The sequence below is a fragment of the Filicampus tigris genome, chromosome 8, assembly GCF_054856515.1.
Source record: "Filicampus tigris isolate MCC_2025a chromosome 8, RoL_Ftig_1.0, whole genome shotgun sequence".
Taxonomy (NCBI): Eukaryota; Metazoa; Chordata; class Actinopteri; order Syngnathiformes; family Syngnathidae; genus Filicampus; species Filicampus tigris.
The window spans coordinates 9,785,570-9,803,830 of record NC_141224.1 but is presented as its reverse complement, the minus strand read 5'-3'; the positions used below and the strand labels follow the sequence as shown (position 1 = coordinate 9,803,830).

The following is an 18,261-nucleotide window of genomic DNA, read 5'->3' as shown; positions in this document are numbered from 1 at the left end:
CCCAGTTGTTCATGATCGTCCTGCGATTGAATGGCTGCCCGTCTAGTCTGTTGTCTTGTCACACAGCCTTCGTTTGCGTTAGTTTTTCTGTAACAAAGTCTTCTCTTGACCTTGCTGTGTGTGCTAAATCGAATCCTGATCTTTTTTTTTCGCACAAAATGTTGACACTCATTCATTTTATTTTGTTTTATATGTGGTTCAGCTTGTTGCCAGGCAATCATCGGCAGGGCCCTTCCTTCTTTCTTTCCTTCCTTCCTTCCTTCCTTTCTTCCTTCCTTCCTTCCTTCCTCCCGCCCTCCCTTCCCAGCATCAGCACCCACCTCCTCTGCATGCCGCATCTCACGCACGCTTTACGTGCCTTGTCATCACGCACTGGGGCAGGCTCGGGCTTGCGTGTAGCACGATGCCTTTCCATCCCGGAGGCGGATCCACGCAGGAAAACACGCAGCAGCGTTTCAAAACACGGACTTGAGATGGTGATTTGATGTGTGGCGTGTTGTTAAATATGTAGCTTGTGAACAGTGGAGGAGGGCGCATTGAGCTAACGTCCGGGTCAGTAAACACGCGAGTGGACGTGATGCCCGCGTGACTGCGGGGAGGAAAGAGGCGGCACTCCAGGCGGACTTGTCACCGTTCGATCCCCTTCAGGTGGAGCATCCCATCTGGTGCATTTTTCCAAATCGATGGAATGTGGTTCGTGTTGACGAGGTGAGAGACTTTCATCTTTTTTCGTCTCGGTGGTCCAAACAGAAGGTCGCGTGATGCTCCGCCCGGGAGGAGTACAACACACACACACATACGCAGCCGAGCGGCCCACAAGCTGAGAGGGATGCGCGTCTTTCCATCTTTCGTGTTTTGGGGTGTTTGACAACGCGCTGCCTGCTGCTGCTTGCCGCAATGCCACTGGCGAGAGAGCGAAAGTAGAGGAAAGAAGCAAAAAATATATAAATATGAGCCACGCGGAGGAGTCTTGTTGCAGGAGGAGATGCTGCTGTATTGACTTCTAGTCATGGCTGACTGAAACAGTCAAATGAGCTGGCTGTTTGTGTGCTCCATTCTCAACTTTCTGCTGACCAGGCTCCGAATGTTCAGCCCCCCTTGAACTTTGCTTCAAGAACTACAGATTAAGTCCAACCTCTTTCCGTCACATCTTCAACATGCCCTCGCCTTCAGACTCCAGCAGCGTGGCATCGGCCTCGGGGTCACGGGGTTGGTCGGACAGCCGTCGTGGCATTTCGGGTCGAGGCCCCGGGGGGGCCAGGTTGCTCCTCTACCTGGGCCTGTGCCACCTGGGCCTGGGCGCCATGGTCCTGGCCTTCTCCTTCACCAGCATGGCCTTCACCTCGTCTGCTCGCGTGAGGCAGTCCTGTCCCTTCTGGGCTGGATTTTTTGTAAGTATAAAGCATCTCTGTATCATATGCTACACTGGAACCCTCAAAGCTGAACATGGGAATTAGGTTGCCTTAAATAATGAATTATGTAATAATTACGAATTACGTGAAGGAAGCTATTCCAGGGTCAAATGATAACTGTCATTAAACCTTTACACAGTCCTCACTTTACAGAGGTACACTTGATGAAATAGTTCAAACAGTGGTGTAAGAATACATTGGTACACTCAGTTACTGTCATAGTTTGAGTTTTTCCTTTTTTTTTATAGCCTACAAGTGTTTGTCATTCAAATACACTCGTGCCTTGAGATACGAGTTTAATTCTTTCCTTGACCTTGACTCAAAATATTCAAATCTCAAATCACCTTTGTCCATTGAAATGAAAATAATAAGCCTCCCCAGAACCCCCCATCCCCCAAAACTAAAATACCACTTTAAAATATTTTACTTTAGAAAAACATAATAGTATCGTAAAATCAAAAAATAATTTAAAGAAGTGAATGGTTTGTACATCCTGATTAATTAATTGTAGCTCCTTCTGGTGTACGTGACATGGTCATGAGGGCATTATTATAATACCGGTACATGCATTCATGCGGACTAGTGAAGATTTTCACACATACTGTAGGTGACCACCAATCTGTAGTAAGATTGGTCGTTTTTCGAAGAGGATAAAGAATATATGCCTGTGAGTAATGTTGTATTGCCAGTCTACATATGTTGCTGCAATGTTTGGGTTCAAATATATCAATTGTATTACAACACCACCACATACTGTAGCTAGCAGACATTAAAGCAAAGTTATGTGTTCTGCCATGTTCTGACTTCATGTGCAATGTTTACAAGTTAAATGTTTTAGCCATAATTGCATAAGAATGTGTGGTGCAAATATAACACTGCTCATCACCAAAAGAACAACATATATACGGTGAGGCATGGTGCTGGTGTATCATGCGTTGGGGCTGTTTTTCTTCCACTGGAATTGAGGTCTTGGTCAAGGTGGAAGGAATTATGAACCGCTCCAAATACCAGTCGCTGTTAACATAAAACCTTCAGGCTTCTATTAGCAAAACAGTGTCAGGAAAAGCCTACAAGAGCAGTTTAGCTCTATTTGAGGTTACCCAGAGGCACTTGAAATGGCGGCAGGTGTAGCGGATTCCATTTAACACAAGTTTAAATGAGAGGTTATTTCTGAACACAGTCGCGTCCCCAGTTATAAAATGGATATGCAAACCATATTATCTTTGTATTTCACCTCCCCCCAAAAGTTTTTTTTGTATATATTTTTTTTTTTAATGAAATGCATAGGTTAAAGGTCACATTAGTGGTGGAAAGGCTTTGAAATGATTTATTTTGGTCTCATCTTTTTTTCTATCACAGCAACTTGGCATTTGAATTAGGGGTGTGTAGACTTTTTATGCCCACAGCATGTGAGGTCATGGAGCTTGTGCTTATTTGTGTATGTCTTTGTAGGTGGTGGCGTCTGGGATAGTCGGCATTATCTCATGGAGGAGACCTTTAACGCTGGTGGTATGTCCATTTTTCTTTTCCCAACAATTTTTACAGTGGCATGAGACTTATCTAGAGATGGACTACCCATGTTTGTTATAGTAATAAAATGTAAACAAAGTAATGAAAAGGAAGGGGGGATGAATATCTAGCAAGCCATTTTCTGTAGCTCTCGTCCTCATTGATGTCACGGGTTGTGTATTCTTACTTAGCCTGGTTAGCATGGTTAGCAAGCGGGACCACTAGCAACTGTTCTTTCTCTGTTCGCATCCAGCCTTAGGAGCACTTGTCACCAGGAACATGAGAAAGATTCGTCTTTAGAATTACAACCATCATGAATGATAAAAACCTTATCAATCTCACATTCATTGTAATTCATTTGTTTTATGACAAGCACAGTGGGCCAACTCGTTAGCAAGTCTCTCACAGTTTTGGGATTCATGTTGAATGTTCTCCCTGTACATGTGCGGGTTTTACTTAAGCTTCCGCCCACATTCCAAAAACATGCATGTTATGTTCATTGAAGACCGAAAATTGCTCAAAGGTGCGAATGTGAATGTGAAAGGATGTTGCTAAATAGGCCATCTAATTTTTCTGGGGACCAGTTCAGGATATATCACACCTCTCCTCCAAAGTCAACTGGGATAGAGATAGACCCTAATGAGTAACTGGTATGGAAAGTTGATGGCTATTTTATGACATTAGCAAATATGCAGTAGCTGGAAGAGACAGACGGGATGTGGTTTGACGTGAAAGAGAGATAACCAACAAGGCACTTAGTCTTTCCAAAAGATGTCATGCAACTGCACTTTTTTAAATAGATACCATAAACAGCAATTGAACGTGACAGTCCACACGAGGGGTTTTGTATTATTAATCGATCTGGCAACCCCTCGCAGATGGATCCTCTTGTAGTTTTGAATTATTGATACATTCCTGTAAAATATGGCTTACATATTTGCAAAGTTACTCCAGGCTGGAAATGTGTTTGTCTGAGTCCTGGACGAATGTAGGTGCTTTTGTTACTCTGTTACATGGATGGAATTCTAACGGTGGTTTCACTTTGGTCTAAATTGATATTATGGTAATCTTGAAGAAAAAAAAAAAAGGGCAGGCAAAAGATTTTATTTTATTTTTTTGCCACACCAGCTTCAACCAGCAGTATTCCTCCTTCTGTTTTTTTAAATGCCCTTAATGCTCTGCTGTGCAGGATCTTGCATGAAAGAGGCTCTACACTGTTCGAAAAAAGAAGTTGGGTGAACTTGAAATTTAAAGTCGAACTTCATTCAAATTTTCAGTTTATCAATGCTTTTGTCAATTCCAAAGGTATTTGATAGGGGGTTCTTTTAAACCAAATTCCAAATTCCAACCATGCTTTTATGAACCTTGCAAATGTGTCAAAGCAAAGAAAAAAAAATGTCATGGTATGATTTAGAATGAAGATCGGGGTGATTTTTTTTTTGGTCCGCATCATATATCAAGCTTGTTCTGTTAATGAATGTCGCAGAATAAAAATCTTTAGCCATGTGTCCCCTCCACAGGTTTCTCTTTTCATGCTGCTGTCTGCAGTGTGCGTGATCCTCAGTCTGGCCGGCTCCATGCTCTCCTGTCAGAATGCGCAGATGGTCAAGTCCATGCTCACCTGCCAGGTACGAACACGGCACAAGCCACATGCTAAAACGCCCTTCGAAACAGATGCGAGATGGAATATTCCAGGAATAGTTTGATCAGATGGTTCTGCAGTGCCTCGACTTCACACCCTTTCTCTGTGTGTAGGTGGAGAACGGCCGTTGTGTGTGTTGCACGCCCACCGAATCCTGCTCCAGCAAAGAGGACGGAACCCTTGTCCTCAACCTGAATTCGGACTGTCACTCGGTTAGGCATCAACTGAAGGTAGGGAAGTTGCGTCTCCCGGTATAGCTTGTTTTATACATTTCAGCTAAAATAGCTGAGGATGTTCTATATTTGTTCTGCAGGACTTGTTGTTTAGCGCGTGTGGTCTGAGCATTCTTTCCACCATCATCTGCACTCTGTCCACGGTCACCTGCAGTATCCATATTTTCTCCCTGGACCTTGTACATCTGGTGAGTGCGCACATAGACTCTTTTTTTTTTAACCAACTAGTGCTGAAAAGTGTCAGGTCTTACCTCACCAAATTTTGACATAAAGTCAATTGCTCGTGATTGACAGGAAACCAAAAAAGAAGACTAGAGGAAGTATAAGTTCCATACATTTAAAAAATATGATTTGTTTCTGACATTTTGTAGGAAAAGCAATCTTTTGCGTCATTCTGTTGCATCCTGGAAGTATCTAGCATCGTCGCCGTCATTGATTCTCCGTCTATTACTCGTATCACTCATAGTGCACCTTTAGTGGGTTCCCTCTAGTGGTATGGAATCACTGCTCACGTATAGTTCAGTTGTATTTAACATTTAGTGCAAGATGAATTTTATCTTTAAAACCTTTTCTTTTAAACTTTCCTATTTTTTTTACATTTATTTTCAATACATTATAATTGAATCATTTTCTACGTACTTTAAAAAAAATCTTCCTATATATAAAAAGTGTTCAAACTACTATACTGTAATGTTACAGTGGCTTACAACAACATTAAATATACCATATTTTTTTAGTAATAAAATGTCTGTCTCATTTTGATCAACCTTTATATATATTCTATAATTGTTAAACTTTTTTTCAAAATGTCAAAAAAAATAATAGTTGGCAAAATGCCATTTTAAAACTGTTGCATTCTTTTGCCATGTTATTGTAAAATGTTTAAAATATGTCTTAATATTCCAACATTTTTTTCCCCTCATTCTATGACGTTATTTAAACAAACAATAATAATTCTTATAATATTCCAACTTAAATCTCATGAAAATACACGTTTTTGCCTCATAATATTTAGCAGTTGTATTCTGGTATTAGCTCCAATAGGCTAGATGGGTACTCAGTGGAAAATAAGGTGTGATATACTGGAGCTCCAAAAAAATAATACTGAATCTTATGCACATCCTTGTGTCATTTCCAGCTAAGAAAAAAAAACATTTAAAATGCACATTCACTCAAAACATGTCCGGGGTATTAATCCTGCATTACACAGTTGAACAAGTTTGCATGCTTCATGCTTCTACCTCGCCTAGCTGGCGCCCCACCGTTCTCGTTCGGTCAACCCGGAATGCACCACACCTCAGGACGCCTTCCTGACCAACATCATGGACTTTGAAGAGTTTGTTCCGCCCATTCCACCACCCCCTTACTATCCTCCTGAGTACACCTGCAGCTCGGAGACGGACGCGCAGAGGTAACACAATTGTCCCTTTATTATGAACACCTTTGACTGAAAAATTGCACTGCTGTATGTATGATTTTGAACCTCTCGTGTTAGTAATACGCAAATAACCCAAATGCTGTTGTGTAGTATTACCTACAATGGCTCCATGGAAAGCCCCATTCCGCTCTACCCGACTGACTGTCCTCCTCCTTACGAAGCTGTGATGGGACAAAGAGCTGCTAGCCAGGTGAGCATGATCGTGGATAAATATTTTTTTTTAATATGCATACATAAGTGGCACTGTGGTGACTCTTCTGGTGACATTTTATGCGTACCAAGGCAACAATGTTCGACCAACACGGCGGTGAGCTGTCCAGGGAGCGAGCAACCTCGACAGCGTTCAGTGGAGAAGGTGATCAATGATTAATTACACAATGTAGAAGATTCAATCAATTCATTGACCGTGAAGAAGACAATCAATTGAGTGTTGATTGATCGTCTCCTGAAGCGATTGATGCAACCAAAAGTCATGTGCACTTCTTGGCTGCAACCAGCAAAAGCGTTGTTGAGTCAGTCTCCAGTTTGCTGTCCAAAGAAGTCAAATTGACGCCAGCTGCGTCCATGTTATGGCATGGAAACAGGAGTTCAGAACAGTGACATACTGTATTATTACATCACACATTAAAAAAAATACCAATTACTGTAATTGATTCATTGATTGCTGTTTTTTAACACACTCGACCAAGGAAATGAAGCCAAATGCCTACTTGTTGTTCTGGTAGCATTCTGGTGTTCCAAAACAGAAGGGAAACAATCATATTGAGGGCTAAATGGATAACCGTCACTCTTACACAGCTATTGATCCAGTTCTCTTACTACTACACCTTAGCGGTGTAAAGTCTCTCGCAGTTATGTTTCCTAGCAGTTTAACTGAAACAGCAAGGTATAGCAATGATAGCAGCAATTTTCCTGCCATTCGATTTCCCTGCAGAATGTAATTTTTTAAATGAGTTTGGACTCAGCTAAATTTGACATTTTCATTGGTATTTTTTTTAACAAGGCTTCACAAAGTTCACAAATAATTTTCCCTTATATCTTATATTTAGTCTCCATGGACAGTGGCTCTCTGCTCATGTCAGAGATCGTGGACATCCCAGATGATTCGTCCCCGTCCGAGGACTCGTGTCTGTTGGAGGTGGCGCTGAGGAATCATGGCGGCAGGGCCAGCCGGACGGCCAGTGAAGTGAGCGACGGGCCGGACGGTGGAGCGGAGCGCCTCAGCCTCCGTGGTCCTCGGTCGCAGACGCCGGAGAGTCCTCTGGCCGGAGGACCCAGAGCCAGACGTTTTCTCAGAGGAGAGCGATCCAACTCGTGCTCTTCACCCAGCACTGCAACCACCACGTACAGGTGAGTGGGACGGTCATTTGGTACATCAACAAGATCTAGTGACATCCAATAACAGAGAAATAAGTCCATCTGGCTCCTGTAAATAAGTCCAGCTGGCTTTTTTTCACCGTAGTTCACTTAGGAAACTCTCCCATTCAGCTGACTTTACTGTAGTTGTTTGTAAACGTATGCAAGTATAATATGATGGATAATTCATTACACTGACTTACTCCTTTATTGATATTGTGACAGTATGACTTGGGCAAATATGCTATTAGGCTAACTAATATCTATATCTATAGATATTTCAAGCATTTGACTCTAAAAACAGTTGGGTTAAAAATATCACAATTTTGGGTCAAAAATGGACCGATCCACTAATTGGATCAATTTGACCCACTTTCTTGCCGTATTTTGGACAAAACTACCAATTTTTTGACAGAAACTTGGTTTAGGGCTAGGGTTTATTGACCCAACTAGTGGATCGGTCCATTTTTGACCGAGAATTGGGTTATTTTTAACCCAAATGTTTTTAGAGTCTAATATGTTGTATGAATAGTGAAGAAAATTTCAAAGAAACATCAAGTCAATGCACATGATTTGTCTTCGCGGGCCACATAAAATGATGTTGCGGCCGGATCTGGCCCCCAAGCCTTGAGTTTGACACCTGTGGTCTACAGTGTTACTCGCAGTGTTCTTCACTCCTGTTCACTCCTTCCAGGTCTCCAGTGTTGCGGTGCCAGGCGATGCTAGCACGAAGCTGCTCCCAGCTGGGGGCCATAGCAGGGTCCGCGTCACAACAGAAATCCCCCATACCAGACATCCGAGTTCGCCCCTCCACTCCTTTACGCCAAGCAGGTGGCCATGACGCCGGCGAGCATTGTGCGGGTCAGAGCGGTGGACCTCCATTACAGCGCCAGCCTCTGTACCTGCGACGACGGGCCGGGAGGAATAACGGTGAGGGTGGCAGAAATGACAACCCAGACCTCCTACGCATCATGAGATCACGCAGTGAGCCGGGCCTCAGCTCCTCAACAGGTGCAGGTAATTAAAGCATGGTGCTCCTAATATAAGCAAAAATGCTATTACCTCTACGAAGCATCGTTAAGCATCTTTGGATTTCTTGAAAGGTGCTTTATAATGGATTAAAAATGTATCTTTTTGCTCTTTCTCCTCCAGTTGACTTGAGCTTTGGGTGCAGTAAAGCTTCTCCACAAACAGGTAAAATTGTCTAAAGTTTATAAAGACAGAAAGTTATGATGCCTTTATAATAATAATATGTTAAAATGAACATGAGGAGCAAAGGACATTTATCCGGAGCTCTGAAAGATATCTAAAAATCTTTTTCTGTCAATGACAAAAATAAATACATGTGAAATTACTTATTGTATTTTGGGGGTTTGACAATAAAGCAGGTACAAATCTTGCTTTCTCGTAAGGTCCATCCAATGAGGCGTTGCTGCTGCCCCGTACATCTTTGGCGCCAGCTACTGCTTTACCAAGAAAAGACGGTATGAAATCCACAGATCCGGGGGTACAAGTTCCATCCAAAGCTCCACCCGTGTCTCCTCTGCGTTTACCCAGAGAATACCACCGCTCACTTGGTGACCTCAAGGTTTGTCTGGACAGGTTCTCAGATATCTAGTTGAACCTTGTATATGCATATACATCAGAACCTCTGATTTCTTAAGATTTTGAAGCGATATTACCCGCAGGAAATGTTCTGAGTGGAAAAGAACTTTTTAAGGGTCAAACTCTCATCCACATTGATTAACTGTACAGGAAATTGTAAATAACATTTTAAAATTATGTCATGCATGATGGTGGTTTGAATTACAAAGTATTGGATGAATAGACTAATACATGCCCAAACGTTTTTTTTTTCAAGAATATTTTCTATGCAGGCCTACTAGTTGAAAAAAGGGAATATGTTTAATACTGCGTTTGTGGAATATGAGTTAAGCAACAAAATCCACCCGTTTTTAGCCATCTCAGGGGGCGGCCATTTTGTCACTTCTGCCGACTGAAAATGACATCACAGATGCTCAGGGCTCAGATAACGACCAATCACGGCTAAGCTTGACTTACGCTTTAAATTTACTTCAACTTCAGTACTCAAAAAACATCCAAAATAACGAACAGCTTCAACTTTTCAGGCTGTCAAAAATCTAATCTTCAACCCAATCTTTTGAGTCAAAGTAATTAACCCAACCTTAGATAAAGGTAACCCAATCTGCTCAAAATCCACAGTTACCCAGTGCATAGGTTAGGAAAACAATGCAGCATTTTTTAGTTTGTATACATCGGCGTAAGTCTTTCTGTACAGTATACAAAAGTCACTGTGACCTGGTTTAAGTGTTCATATTGGTATTTCCACATACTGATCTTGAAACCTGTCTCCCGCAAGGTGACTCGAGTCCTGATGGCTCGCTTCCTGCAGCGCTCCAAACGCAACCTGGCGCCCTCCTCCGAGCATGCTGGGAGCGCAGGGCAGTTACCTAAAAGGAGAGGAGGAGCTGAGGACACTGCCACCAACCATCTGTCTTTGGAACAAGTATGTCCACTCCATTGTAGCTCACCTTATTCCCTCAAATAGTGGCTGTCCTTGTAATGGACTCTGTACCCCAATAAAGACGAGTACTCTACATGCCTCCCTTATCACACCAGGAAATAATGACCTCAGTTCATATTCAGTATTGTTCACATACAGACTTTAAGGAGTTACCTGCTGAGCCCATTTGAAATCTGTTGCGAACTAAAACACTCAAAGAGGCTATTTCGCTTCATTTCTCAATAATAGTCCTTTTTATTTTCTTTTAAATTCCACTTTCACTTGACGTCAATTGTAACACAGGTACACTGATGTGCACCACTTAGCCACTCGGGGGCAGTATAATACAGTCGTACGGACACAAACGAAGAAGAGTTTCGCAAGTACTGTAAGATACTCAGGAAACTGCAGTAATATAGGTCATTTTTCTCAGAGGACATGAAAATATGCCTTTGTGTATTGTTATGTTTTCTGTCAAATTATTTATTGATATAAATGTGTTTTCTGTTGTTTTGTCTATATCACTGCTTAAAAAAAAAAAATCATCATCCAGGTTTGGCGGGCCCCTTGGAGCACCAGTCGAGGGCAACCCAACCACCACTCCCACCAGCGCACCCATCATCACTCACACAGCGACAGCCGTCACGACCGCAGCCGCAGCGGCCGCGCCCCGCAGGGCATCCACTTGCGCAGCTGCGGGGATCTAAACTCCTCGTCCTCTGTGTCCGTACGCCGATTAGTGTCTCCTCACCTGCAGCGTGGCTCGTCGGGAGCGCTCTACTCAGAGTCTGCTCTGTGAAGGCAAGGAGGAGGTTGGAGAAGATAATCAAGTATTGAGTGTAAGTTAAGCTATTTGAAGACCCATCAACTCCAAAGTCTTATGGCCTTATTCAAAAGGTGCTGTACATCACTCTGAATACCAGACGAAATGCTCGTCCGGCTTCATCTAAACCGTTAGCCGAGATTCTCTTTCCATTCAACTGCAGCCTTCCCAGTGGAAAAATCCTGGAGACTGACAGGCCCTCAAGCATTCAACATAATGGATTACAATATGCTAATGGCCCTTTTGTACATTGTTGTTCAACACAAGGAGTTGGCAGGTTGAATGGTGATTTAAAAAAAAAACAAAGTATTTTGTCTTCCATGTAAAAAGAAAATGAAAAAAGACTTGACCATGCATATTTAGCTGAGTGTGATATAAGATAAGCAAACCTGTTCACATTTTTCTTCTTTTCGCAATTCTACGGGCCTTCCGCCACCAACGCATTTGCCGGCATACGTGATTATGAATGCACGTCTTGTATTCTCGATGGCTGGCCCCTTGGAAACATGGTGTGGTGTTTGTGCATGTTTTGCGACCCCCACAAACATCAGACAGAGTATATCATGTGAAATGTCTTCATTTGCATGGGTTGACACTTTTTTCCCCCTTGTCCACACAAAACGTACAGGAAGTATTAAAAGACAGATATGTGTCTAATAAAGTGTTGCAAACAAAATATGCATATGCAGGACACTCGTTTGGTGTGCAATATGTCCTTGTGCACCAAGCCTATCTGATTGTGGCTTTCGCAGTCGGATCCTGTAAGATAAAGAGGTGTTCATTGCACTGTGACTCTGATGAAACGAGTCTCTTGCAATAAATGTACATATTTGTAAGGACACTAACATATAGGGCTCACACCAGGGGCATCAGACTGATTTTTTTTTTTCTGCAAAATGTACCAGAGTGAAGATGACAACATCAGCAAAGGCGCATTTTGTATACACACATACGAAACTGATTCTCAAAGTGTACATGTACTGTACACGTACACAGACACTGTCCACCGAGACGTGTTTCTACCTCCTCCTGTCTTGCATTATTGCATTATGTCTTGCATTATTTATTTGAAGAAACGTTTATCTGTATGGCAGGCTTTGCAGGCTACAGCCTTAAAACCTGAATAAATGGTATGTAAATATGACAACTATTTATTGGCTCTACTTTGTAAATTGCAGTTAGTGAATTTGTCTTTAAATATATTACTAATTAATATCATGAAAAATAACACATTCAACGTTTGTGTTATTTTCTTTATTCACGTTTTAGTACTTTTTCCAAGTAAAAAAAATGCAGGCTTACCCATTGGTTCACAGTATCCCACTCCACTTGAACCCCCTCCCCTTTTTTATTCTATTGGCCAGTCTATGTGAAAGCCCATCCTGGTTCGATAAAAGTGGCCAATGAGAACGCAGCGTGTCAATCGAGTCTGCTTAATCTCCGCCTACAACCAGGCGGCGTATGGGGTGATGGGAATTTTAGTTTTGCAGCTTCCTAATAAAACAGGCGTTATGCCCAATGGGAACTACAACTGCACATCCTTGTTCCAAGAGACGTTCATGGTCCTCGGTTTGATTACAAGTCGAAAAATCCGTCGGGACGCAACTTTGCCCTGTTTTACGATATAGTTTGGAAGACGAGCACAAAAGAAGTATGGTACGTAAATGACGTGTGTGTTGAATAAAAATATATTGTTTATTTATTAACGAGAAACACCGCTCGCATTGATGACAGGCGGTTTAAAGTTAAACGATGCCAGCTAACGTCAGCCAACGCTACTTGTTTTGACAAGGGAGGCTGCTAGCTAATAATAGCAATTTGGCGTAATCCTTGCTCTTGTTGTTAGCGATAAGATCACGCACCACTTGCTTGCGTTAAAGTAACGAATGTCGAAGGCTTAATTTTTCTTCTCGTTGGAAAGTAGGGACACTCGGACGTTTTGGGGGGATGAGACACCTTTTCCGCCTGCCTATTAATGTCCCGAAAATGGTTCGAATCATGCGGCCAGCCGCGACGTCGCTTAAAGTACAACACCGAGCGTCCCTGTTGTCATCTGTCCAGGGAGACAGCATCTGCAACGGGTCGCATAGCAAAAAGGCTCTTCTCTCGGACCCGGGGCTGTTCGATGCCCAGTTCGACGAGCTGGTGCGGGAGCTGACAGAGCAAGACCTCACGGACCCCGTACTGCTCGACGCGCTGAACCGGCTCAAAGAGGTGACTTGACGACTGTAATTTCAGCAGCGATTTGGCACGTCGAGTGATTGACTAAGTGTATGTTGTGTTTGTTTGCTAGGTTTTGCTCTACAACGCCCCGGGAGGCAAAAGGAACCGCGGCCTGTCTGTGATTGGCTCCTTGCGCGAGCTCGTCCCACCGACTAGGCTCACGCAGGACGACGTGCAGCGGGCTCTGGTGGTCGGATGGTGTATTGAATTGGTAAATTGTGTCCCAATGTACTACTTATTTGATTTACGAATTAAGAATGATTCTCTGTTTTAATTCCACTGGCGGAAACGGTCTTCTTGTAGTAGTGGTAGTAGTATCAAATATATATACATGCAGTTTTTTCACTGTAAGAAGCCCGTTTCCGCCACTGTAATATTTTTTAAACGTCAGTAAAAAAAAAAAACCCAAAAAACTGTCAGAACACACTCATGCGCAAGCCCATCCATAGGCAAGCAGCGTTTGAAACACAGTTGCATGAAGTTCATGTCGCATTCAAAAGGGAATCTAAAAGTTGACTTTATGAATATGATGCATACTTCTGTCTCGCCCCCCTTCCTATGGCGCTCCATGGCAACATTTTCTTCCAGCAAACGAAAACGATGTTGTCATAATGCAGGATTACACAAGAACTGCACAACTGATTTTAACGTGCCAAGGAACAACACATTCAAAGATGGATAAAAATGCAAATATAAACCATTGTTACAATGTGATTCGCCTCCTTTTTGTCAGAGCACATGCTGCTGATTGCAGAAACATCCACTTGCACAATTTTGTCAAACAAAAACTGATAAGGTGCTCAATTTTTCAATTTTGTTAACAGTTAGCCCATAAGTTCTTACAATCAAACATACACCAAACCTGTGTGTATTGATGTAACTGTAATGAGAAAACTCTACTCATGGTTTGGAAATGAACAGCCAGCGACTACATTGACTACATTAATTTGATCATTTTTGTCAATCTAGGCTAACTGAGATGTGGCTGCATACACAAACCCCCATCCGATAACACCTGATGTGTCACACTGCCTTAACACCTTTTCGCTCTGTGGGTGTTGTTTGTAGCTTCAAGCCTTCTTCCTTGTTGCCGATGATATCATGGACGCGTCTGTGACCCGCAGAGGACAGCCCTGCTGGTACAAGAAGGTGAGGCTTGTTCCATTTGGAAAAGAATTGTTTTTATGGAGATATTCTGACTTTTTTTTTTTTTTTTTTTTGCATGATTTCTGTCTGTTTCTTGCTTTATAAAGGACGGCATTGGTTTGGATGCCATCAACGATGCCTTCCTCTTAGAGGGCTCCATTTACAGGCTGCTTCGCAGACACTGCAGGAACCAGCCCTACTATGTCCACCTACTAGAGCTATTCAATGAGGTATTCTAGGTTTTATTTTGGAATATATTGGAAAGGATGCAGGGCCGGAATGGTGCGTTGAAAGGTCCTGGGTTAAAACTTCGGCTCAAACCCGCCTTATGTGGAGTTTGTGTGTTCTCCTCATGTTTGTATGTTTTTTTTCTCTGTGTACTCCAGCTTCCTCCCACATTTAAAAATCAAACATGTTACTTTCAACGGGCTAAATTGTCCAAAGGTTTGAGTGTGAATGGCTGGTTGTCTATACAATATGTGTCCTTCAATGGACTTGACCCTGCCTCTTGAATTCAGCCAGGACAGGCTTTAGCTCACCCGCCGTCCTAAGCAGGACAAGCACTATAGAAAATGAATGGATGGACTTATTATAAACAGTAACAATACAGGGACGAACAAAATTTGCAAAAGTATGACAAATGAAGTGACAATCTTGTGAAAATAAAGTCGGAATGTTCCGAAAATAACGCCTTCATTAACAGTAAGAGAAAAGTATTCAATTTATGTGAAAAGATACTGCAATACTAAGCGAATTTTAAATAAAATATATATTTTTGAGTTGCAATGCAATGAGAATATAGGCGTAATTTAAATGATAAATTCTCCCGAAAATATAAATGCAAGAGCAGCCAGTGGTTGTGTCTATCTAAAGACCAGATGTGTATATATTATTCTGGTAATATCATTAAAAATGTATTAAACTGGCCCAGTTCAAATAGGCTTCAACTCATCTGCGATCCTAAATTGGACAAAGAGTATCGAAAATGCAAGGATAGAAACGTTGCACAGTAGGGTTTCACAATCTCTCTTTTCAATGCAGACCTCCTTCCAGACAGAACTGGGCCAAGCTCTGGACCTCATGACCGCGCCCCCTGGTCACATTGACCTCAACAGATTCACCATGGAGAGGCAAGTAGAGGACATGAAGGGAATGAAACCCCTAAACCGGTGATTCCCAATCACTGTTCCTCAAAATAGTCCAATTTCACTTACCGGTAATTGGTCTGAATTTTAAAAAAATATATTTTTTTTTTACTACAAATGTATTTTCATATGCCAGCGATGGATAGTGACGGGCAGAACAATTAAATTGATTCCACGAATTGGCAGATGCTGTCATAAACCTGTTGGAATTCATACTACTGAATATCTTTGTGTGTAACTAAACAGGTCCAGATTTCACACTGAGTATGTGAATTTTTGAGTAAATTAAGACAAGATCATTGTTATTTAAGTAAATATACTCTATGCGTTTGTGACATTTTGATTTGGTGGTGTGCTGTGATATTTTTCTAATGGTAAAATGTGTGTCTTGGCTTAATAAAGGTTGGGAAACACTGCCCTAAAGTAAGAGTTTTTGAAGGTATGATACTCTTTTCAGGTACAAAGCTATCGTGAAATATAAGACTGCCTTCTACTCCTTCTACCTCCCGGTGGCAGCAGCGATGTACATGGTAAGCATGGTGGTTGTTGAGCCCGCAGTTAAGACCAAAAGTCTTCCTGAAACCTCTCGTTATCACATCTTCATAGGCTGGAATCAAGGACGAAGAGGAGCATAAAAATGCCAAGGTCATTTTACTGGAGATGGGAGAATTCTTCCAAATACAGGTCAGTTTACTTGACATGCAAATTGTTTTTTAACAGACACAAAAAAAAAGAAAAAAAACCCCAGAAAAATCATGTTCCTGTTGCAGGACGACTACCTGGACTGTTACGGAGACCCCGCTGTGACGGGGAAGGTCGGCACGGATATCCAAGATAACAAGTGCAGTTGGCTTGTCGTCACGGCGATGGAAATCCTGACCCCGGAACAGAGAACAGAGTTAGAGGTGGGTTTCAGCAATTGTTTTAATGTTTGTATACTTTTACTATGTTAGATTATTTGTGGGGCAGCAAGAGCGCAAACGTGGGAATCTGAGGGTCCTAAATTGGAAATCAAACCAGATTAATCAAATAATAGTACTGTCGACGTGCCCTTTAGCAAGTCCTTATTTTATTATTATAATGTATTTTTTTTGTTATTTTGATTTTATATCATTGTTTATTTGGGAAAACCCTTATTGTGGATACTTATGTATTCTGCATAAAAAGTATAAAAACGCAGTTAAGCAAATAAAAGATTGACATAATATAAAACTGGTAATCTCTGTCGCTAAGTCAGTAAACACTCTCGAACATTGTATGACAATACGGTCGCATATTACATTGAAATGGGAGGAGGGTGGGTGTGTCTTTTCTGTGATGCTTGTGTAGGCTTTCTAGAGCATTGTTGCAGCAAAGGAATAATCTATCAAATACGTATTTAATTACTTTTAGGCTATCTTCATATTAATTGAATCGTTATATATTCGTGGAAGAAAGTATTGGAAAAAAAATGCCAGAATATATTATCACAACGCATTATTTAAAAATATATTTATATACCAGTATGCATCATGAAATACATTTATACAAATAAAGGTCGCAGCCCTCTCAAAAGTCTTACACGTTAAAAGACTTCTACTTTCTCCCGTTGAACATATATACCATGCTCTTTAAACTAAAAAAAACACATTTATTTTATTGTAGTCATTCGCCCAAAAAAAAAAAAAGGGGGGACTCCTTTCTGGGCTGAGGTGAGCAAAGATGACCTTCTCTTGCCTGCTTTAACTGACTAAAAGTTGCCTCCGTTCTCCCCCTCAGGCTTGTTACGGGCGGCACGACGACGCCAGCGTGGAAAAGGTCAAAGCGCTATACAACGCCCTGCAGATGCCGAGCCTCTACCGCAAGTACGAAGACGAGAGCTACCAGCGCTTGCAGAAGCTCATCATGTGTCATGCTCAGAACCTTCCTCACGCCGTGTTCCTCAACTTTGCCAAGAAGATCTACAAGAGAAACAAGTGAAGAGGAACATTGGACAGTGTTAAAGGACTTCAGATGGCTTAAGTGGGAGAGTAATAAACCATAGAGGCAGTGGTTTAATTCCATTCACACTTTAGCTTCTTATCTATTTATTGCAGCATCCCCAATCATTCTCTGCTGGATAGTTGAAGGTTCAGTTGTGATTTATAGATGCATACATTCTGCTATGCTATATTTGAGAGCCACATATTGAGGCAGACCTGCTTTCTTAATTCTATATTTTTATATGTGCTGCTGTAAGTATAGGCTGCCCAGGACTGTGTTTTTATTGTCTTTAATAAATAACAAACGACAAGATGTATTATTCTGATCTCTGCCCTGACGTGTGTCGTTTTAATGCGTCCTAAAATGAACCGCCATCCACCATTTTCTATTTGGGTAGTGGGTCAGCAGGAGTCTATCCTAGCTGACCTTGGGTGAGAGGCGGGGTCCACCCTGGAGTGGTCATTTTCATTCACTCGTTTTCAGCCCCATGGACAAGTTGGAGTCCTCGATGTTACATACTGAGACAAGATTCAAACCCTAAAACTGAGATACGCTACCCACTAGACCACTTTGCTGCCTCGTCAGGGTTAGTGAGCTAGAGGCTGTTGCTTCCAGGCCAGTTTTTATTCATAACAGCTGGAGTACCTGAATAAAACTCACACGAGCATGCGTAGAATATGCAAACTGCACACAGGAAGGTTGGAGCCAGGATTCTAACTGAAAACCTCTTCACTGTGAGGCAGACATGGTTACCACTAGTTATCTAAAATGAGCCGTCTCCTTAACCAAGCAAATCGTTGCAATTAAATTGTAATGAAAGCCAGTGGGGGGTGAGGGAAGGGGGGTTA

The 18,261-nt window shown here is 41.9% G+C and overlaps 2 protein-coding genes and 1 long non-coding RNA gene across 5 annotated transcripts; 2 read left to right on the top strand and 1 right to left on the bottom strand.

Moving 5' to 3' along the window:
* The first annotated feature begins 326 nt into the window (after positions 1-326).
* Positions 327-12,084, top strand: entrep3 (endosomal transmembrane epsin interactor 3). 2 transcript variants are annotated; one of them, XM_086039398.1, is made up of 15 exons: positions 327-708; positions 1,078-1,391; positions 2,865-2,921; positions 4,442-4,549; positions 4,677-4,793; positions 4,877-4,984; positions 6,047-6,207; positions 6,325-6,424; positions 6,517-6,589; positions 7,284-7,584; positions 8,285-8,607; positions 8,743-8,784; positions 9,003-9,178; positions 9,971-10,117; positions 10,668-12,084. In XM_086039398.1, exons 2-15 carry the CDS (start codon positions 1,158-1,160, stop codon positions 10,911-10,913), a joined length of 2,193 nt encoding a protein of 730 aa, XP_085895524.1. In that variant the 5' UTR covers positions 327-708; positions 1,078-1,157; the 3' UTR covers positions 10,914-12,084. The 2 variants fall into 2 exon arrangements, with proteins under 2 accessions (XP_085895524.1, XP_085895523.1); XM_086039397.1 differs by having other exon boundaries at positions 328-1,391.
* On the bottom strand, positions 8,116-13,321 carry LOC147143470 (uncharacterized). 2 transcript variants are annotated; one of them, XR_015087990.1, is made up of 4 exons: positions 12,240-13,321; positions 10,744-10,907; positions 9,945-10,061; positions 8,116-8,492 (listed from the first exon to the last, which is right to left on the bottom strand). It is a non-coding gene; the product is annotated as an uncharacterized LOC147143470 (long non-coding RNA). The 2 variants fall into 2 exon arrangements; XR_015087989.1 differs by having other exon boundaries at positions 9,945-10,907.
* Positions 12,426-17,725, top strand: fdps (farnesyl diphosphate synthase (farnesyl pyrophosphate synthetase, dimethylallyltranstransferase, geranyltranstransferase)). Its single transcript, XM_086039400.1, is given in 11 exon segments — positions 12,426-12,520; positions 12,522-12,593; positions 12,999-13,151; positions 13,231-13,371; positions 14,229-14,309; positions 14,414-14,536; positions 15,348-15,436; positions 15,909-15,981; positions 16,058-16,135; positions 16,222-16,356; positions 17,210-17,725. Coding segments are annotated over 11 exon segments (1,218 nt in total). The 5' UTR covers positions 12,426-12,448; the 3' UTR covers positions 17,411-17,725.
* The last annotated feature ends 536 nt before the right edge of the window (positions 17,726-18,261 follow it).

Coding starts and splice junctions, on each gene's coding strand:
- entrep3 (XM_086039398.1), top strand. CDS start 1,158: ATGCCCTCGCCTTCAGACTCCAGCAGCGTGGCATCGGCCTCGGGGTCA. Junction 4,985..6,046: donor CCCTGGACCTTGTACATCTG/GTGAGTGCGCAC, acceptor TACCTCGCCTAG/CTGGCGCCCCACCGTTCTCG. Junction 6,590..7,283: donor GACAGCGTTCAGTGGAGAAG/GTGATCAATGAT, acceptor TCTTATATTTAG/TCTCCATGGACAGTGGCTCT.